At 61.3% G+C, this 1,874-nt stretch overlaps 1 protein-coding gene across 1 annotated transcript in view; it reads right to left on the bottom strand.

Moving 5' to 3' along the window:
• AMER1 (APC membrane recruitment protein 1) overlaps nucleotides 1–1,869 on the bottom strand; it is a gene marked incomplete at its 5' end in the record, with an annotated part of 5,504 nt that extends 3,635 nt beyond the window's left edge. Inside the window, one exon of the mRNA XM_035902290.1 lies at nucleotides 16–1,869. Coding sequence (XP_035758183.1) covers nucleotides 16–1,869 — 1,854 coding nt within the window. The remainder of the gene's footprint in view (nucleotides 1–15) is intronic.
• Nucleotides 1,870–1,874: the final 5 nt, after the last annotated feature.

The raw sequence follows: 1,874 nt of genomic DNA, 5'->3' as shown, positions 1-1,874 counted from the left end.
GCCATCAGGAGCCACCAGCTCGCCCTCCTCCTTGCTCCTGCTTCTCCTCGCCCCCCCCGAGTCCTTTTTGCCACCCTCCCGCTTGGACCAGAGCCGGCAGAGCTGAGGGCCGCTCCTGGCCACCTGCGAGTCGGCAAGCTCAAACTCCAGGCTCTCCGTGTCAAGAGACCGGCTCCTCCGGTTGACGGAGAGCGGTGCGGGCATGGAGGGGCTCAGCCCGTGGAGGCGCAGGTGGCGCGGCAGGCTGGCAACACCCCAGTTGCAGCTCTGGAAGGGGCCCGGGGGGTACCCCGGGGACATTCTCTCGTCACATTCAGCCAACGACTCTTTCCGTCCGTAGCTGTCGTCAAAGGCCTCGGCAATGTCCTCGCCGGCGTTCATCTCGGGATGCTGCTCGCACTCCCCTTCCCCTTCCTGCTCCACGTCGACCACGTCGAAGGTGACCATGGTGGGGAGGGCGGGGAGGTTCTGGGTGAAGGAAGAGCTGGAGGCAGAGCTCCCCAGGCTTTCGGAGAGGCTGGAGAAGAGGGTCCCGCTGCTGGCAAACTCCACCAGCGCCTGCGAGAAGCTCACAGCGTGCTCGGGCTCGCTGCCCACCTGGGGCTCGCCGGTGGTGGCATCCGCACCGCCGCTGCCACGCTCCTGCTCTGGGAGCCTGTAACTGGGGAACAGCCCTGCTTTGGCTGGGGCTGCGCCGCCGTGGACGGAGCCCCCAAACAACCCACGATCCAGGTCTGAATCAAACCCCGGGTTGCTCTTCGTGAGCTGAATAAGGCAATTTCCTTGGGCTTTTTGGCTGTTGTAACAGTTTTCTGGACACAGAGTCCCTGGAAAATCCCTCCACTCTGGATTTTCAGCTCTAGCCACCAAAACCCCACTATTCACACCCCTGTTTGGGGCGTGTGAGGCCACCTGCTCGCTACCAAGGCCACTCTGATTCTTGCCAAGCGAGCTGGTCGCTCTAGTTTTACATTCAACGCACTGCTTTTCCCGGGGACACTTTTCCTTGCTGGGAACATCAAGGCGTTTCAAGACCGGTTCCCTCTGCAGCTCCCAGTAGAGCAGCTCTTTCTGAATGGCCGCGAGCCGCTCTTCTTCCGTTTCCATCACCCCTCTTTTCTGATCCATCATTTGGTTCAGGCTCTTCTCAGCAGGGGGGCAGATGTCCAAGAAGTAGCTGAAGATCCCCGGGTGCGAGACTTTGCTCTCAAACAGGGATTCCTCCCCGTGGGAGGGACTCATCAGCGCATCATCGGGCTCGTAGAACTCATAAAGTGCATCACCGCTGTAACTGTCTCTGGGCAGACGGTCCTTCTTGATTTCCCCGAGCCCGTCTCCGGCTTCGTCCTCCGGCCCCGGCGTGGTGGAGTCGTAATAACCCTCGTCGCTATTAGGGGCGGACTCTTGCTGGTCACTCTGCGGCGTCAGGAGGTCAACGCCATCCATCGCGTCCCCCACGTAGGGGTGGGCTTCCGCCTCGTGCGAGGCATGAGTCTCCAAACTGCTGCTGGACACCTGGGCTCCGTAGCTCCTGTCCCCTGCCGTGTTGCTGTTCCATATCTGGTGGAGGTACTCCTCCACCTCCTCGGGTATGGCCATCTCCTCCCCACCGCCCTGGTAGGTGACCAGGCAGGAGCTCCGTTTAGCAGCGTCTCTGCTGCGCTCCACAGAGATGGTGCTCTCCGCAATGTCGGGCTCGGCAATGTCATCTCCGCACCCCGTCAGGGAGTCGAAGCTCTTCAGGGATGTGACGTCTCCTAAGATGAGGTTTAGCAGGTCCCCAGAGTGCAGGCAGGGAGGGTCGCTGTCCATTAAGTCCGGATGAAAGGCCAGCAGGAGGTTGCCGTAGTCAAACTCTGCGCAGTCAACGGCGT

The sequence above is a fragment of the Egretta garzetta genome, unplaced genomic scaffold (assembly GCF_000687185.1).
Source record: "Egretta garzetta isolate BGI_Z169 unplaced genomic scaffold, ASM68718v1 scaffold469, whole genome shotgun sequence".
In the NCBI taxonomy this organism is placed as follows: Eukaryota; Metazoa; Chordata; class Aves; order Pelecaniformes; family Ardeidae; genus Egretta; species Egretta garzetta.
The sequence above is the reverse complement of the archived record's forward strand: the minus strand, read 5'-3'. Positions and strand labels throughout refer to the sequence as shown.